Below are 3,620 nucleotides of genomic sequence, written 5' to 3'. Positions count from 1 at the left end.
GATTAAGGAGGTCCTCGAAGTATTCCTTCCACCGCCTGACTATTTTCTCAGTCGACGTCAGCAGCGCTCCGCCAGCACTATACACAGTGCAGGTAGAGCACCGCTTTCCCCTCCTGAGACGCCTGACGGTTTGCCAGAATCTCTTCGAGGCGGTCCGAAAGTCTTTTTCCATGGCCTCTCCGAACTCCTCCCACACCCGAGTTTTTGCTTCAGCCACTGCCCAAGCCGCATTCCGCTTGGCCTGTCAATACCTGTCGGCTGCCTCTGGAGTCCCACAGGCTAACCAAGCCCGATAGGACTCCTTCTTCAGCCTGGTGGCTCCCTTCACCTCTGGGGTTACCATTTATTCCATTATTATTATTATTCCATCACTACAAATGCAGTGACGTTACTTGGCCAGCAGGTGTCACCATCCTTCATACGGTGACTCATATTTCAACATTGAAACTTAAAAGTGAGTCAGAAAGGGCTCTTTCCGGTTGACTCGTTGCTACATGGACGTCGTTCGCCAGGTTCAGTGTTACAGAAAGAAATAAAACAAATGGTGTCCAGTCTGTCTCCAACACACATCTGCTTTATCGTTCTTTATGTCTCCTGAGTCCTTTTCTAACTTCTCCTTCTTTCTCCCAGACACCTGATGGAGGTGCAGAACCTGCAGGTCAGTCAGAAGCAAGAGATCGAGGAGCTGTACCGGAGGAAGGGGAAAGTCCTGCCCCCTGGAATCGTTCCTCCCGCCGCCATGTTGAACAGCCGGCAGCGGCGCCTCTCCATGTCTGGAAACAATCCCTCCTCTCGCAGGCTGGATATGCTGCCCCCTGCAGGTGGGAGGACTCCTGGCAGCCTGCAGAATAACAGACTAATGGAAGTCATTTAATACTGAATCATCTGTGTGTGTGTGTGTGTGTGTGTGTGTGTGTGTGTGTGTGTAGGTATCATGAGGAGAACCTCGATCAGCAGCAGCAGCAGTGGATCTCAGGAGAGAGCAGGGAAAGGCGTGACCTTTGCCCCCGAGCACGGCGGCATGGTGAGTGTTTGAGACAGTCAGGAAGAGTTCAGTAAATCTGGACTTTAGTTTTTAGTCTTTAAAACTTTACCATCAGGCTCAAGTCACATCTGGAGCTTCGTGTCTTATTTTCACTCTCATGAAGTCGGTTATGAGCAGCTGACTGTTGTCCTTACGTAACACTTTGTTCCCACACACACATTCATACAAACACCTCTAACCTGACTGTATCACTCTGACGGATTCATCGGCGCAACTTGGTTCAGTATCTTTCCACGTCCTGAGCCACAGACGCCACTGCAGCAAAACACTTCTTTACACACAGGAAGTTTTACTGCAGTGTTGTTAGCCTCCAGAGGCAAAATCCACAGACCAGCAGAGTCCACTTCAGAGTGTTGGGTGGAGGCTTCAACGTAAATCTGATTCCTGAAGAACGTAAAAGAGATGTGTCCAGATTCTCTCCTTGTGCTTTGAACGCCACACTAACATGTAGAGGAACTGTGAGCTCTGACTGGCTGGTTTAGAGGCGGAGCTTAGACTCTCCAACGCTTAGACTCATCATCCATACCGGCTTACCTGATGAGTGTTCATCAGCAGGAAGAAGAGAAAATATCACAGAAGAAGAGCAAACGCAGAGAACAGAGTGGATCACATGGTGTCTGAAGGACCAATCAGAGTGAATGTGGTCATCTTTGTCCGCATTAACAATGGTTCTGTTTATGTGGACGGCGTGTTTTCAGTGAGAAATGTTTCCATCTCTGAACCGAGGAGACAGCCTGCACCTGTCACCATCTCACAGTGCAGCCTCTCTTCAGCTCGTAGCCATTGATCAGTGATCAACACGATTAATGATCAATGATGGTGGAACTGACAGCCTGTTGTTAGTCAGCGGTGCTACTTTCATCGTTATGTAAACATGTCAGTCAGCTGATGATGACAAGGAAACATTTCTCACTGAAAACGTTACGTTCATGACCATCACATTTAACTGACCTTTGACCTTTGTCTTCCAGTGAGTGAGGAGCTGCTGAAGATGAGAAGATGATCACGGTGATGATGAAGAGTAATCCGCAGTGCAATACTTTAATGTCTCGTAGTTTGAAGTGAACCTCTCAGCACTTTAGGAAGAAAGGTTGAACCTCAGAGGTCAAAGGTCATCAGACAACAAGCTGCAGCTGTTCGGCTTCAAAGAGAAGCTGAGGGTCAAGTGATGAGCTGCGCCCACAAACATGAGATTATAGAATCTGCTGCAAACCTTTTAAACTTTATGAGTTTTGTTGTGATGAGTGTGGAAACTTTTCTGACTTCCACTGCCGCTCGTGTAGTCGAGGACGAGCCGAGGACGGTCTGTGTGTCTGGACGACCATGTGCCTTATCTATCATCATGTAGAGATGAATCCGTGTGAGACGCCGTCTCCGAGATTAAACGCGTGGACACATGAAGAGATGAAATTATGAATTTTAACAGTTTTGTTTTTTTGCTCCAGTTTAGAAAGTTTGTTCAGATTTTCCTCCTCATATTTGTCTTAAATAAAGTTTCCTGTCTGACGATGTGCTGATGTTTTTCTTTTCAAACTGAAAGGTCAGAGTGACGTTGTTACAGTGAAGTAATCAGCTGATTTCCAGCTGTTTGGGTCAGCAGGATTCCTGCATCAGAGATGCTGAGATGAGAAACTCGCTCTGCCTGCTGATCCAGGTTAGAGCAGCTGCAGTGACACCTGGTGGTGGTGGGAGGTCATGACCTCTGTGTCCTGACATGACTCTTATGTCAACCTGAGCTGTGCTTGCAGAGGTGCTATGAACCAAAGACATACAAATTTTTTATTAATGAAGCAGACCCACAGACCTGCAAATCATTTACAGCTGTTCCAAAATAATAAATGATACAATAATAAAAAGGAGCCAGCTGAGGTGGTTCGGGCATCTGACAAGGATGCCCCCTGGGCGCCTCCTGGGTGAGGTGTTCGGGGCATATCCCACCAGGAGGAGGCCCCGGGGCAGACCCAGGACACGCTGGAGAGATTATATCTCTCGGCTGGCCTGGGAACGCCTTGGTGTTCCCCCGATAAGCTGGAGGAGGTGGCTGGGGAGAGGGAGGTCTGGGCTCTTCTGCTTAGGCTGCTGCCCCTGTGACCCGGCCCCGGATAAAGCAGATGAAGAAGATGGATGGATGGAATATAATAATAAAAATGAATGAATACAAAGGTCAGGCTTGAGGGCGACGTCTCACCTTTTTTTATTGCTCCTCATGAAACAGGACATGGAGACGATAGCTGATTGCTTCATGTTTTTTAAAACCTTTTAAAAACAGAAATGAAAAGAAAGAATAAAGATGTAATTCAGTTTTATTTATACAGCATCAAATCACAACAACAGTCGCCTCAAAGTGCTTTATACTATGAGGTAGATCCTACAATAATACATACAGAGAAAAACCCAACAATCATATGACCCCCTATGAGCAGCACTTTGGCGACAGCAGGAAGGAAAAACTCCCTTTTAACAGGAAGAAACCTCCGGCAGAACCAGGCTCAGGGAGGGGCGGGGCCATCTGCTGAGCCAGTGGTTGTTGTAAACAAACTTATAGCAGCATCTGTACATCATGTTTTTAAATCCA

At 47.2% G+C, this 3,620-nt stretch overlaps 1 protein-coding gene across 2 annotated transcripts in view; it reads left to right on the top strand.

The window, feature by feature from the left end:
- Positions 1-2,556, top strand: part of LOC102206837 (serine/threonine-protein kinase WNK4-like) — a 23,921-nt gene extending 21,365 nt beyond the window's left edge. For both annotated transcript variants that reach the window (XM_005753017.2, XM_005753016.2), the window contains exons 21-23: positions 631-821; positions 930-1,024; positions 2,017-2,556. In XM_005753017.2, the coding sequence (XP_005753074.1) occupies positions 631-821; positions 930-1,024; positions 2,017-2,019 (289 nt within the window). In that variant the 3' untranslated portion in view covers positions 2,020-2,556. The remainder of the gene's footprint in view (positions 1-630; positions 822-929; positions 1,025-2,016) is intronic.
- Positions 2,557-3,620: the final 1,064 nt, after the last annotated feature.

Source organism: Pundamilia nyererei, unplaced genomic scaffold (assembly GCF_000239375.1).
Source record: "Pundamilia nyererei isolate P.nyererei 1_Seehausen unplaced genomic scaffold, PunNye1.0 scaffold00394, whole genome shotgun sequence".
Classification (NCBI taxonomy): Eukaryota; Metazoa; Chordata; class Actinopteri; order Cichliformes; family Cichlidae; genus Pundamilia; species Pundamilia nyererei.
This window is presented reverse-complemented; position numbering and strand designations above follow the sequence as displayed.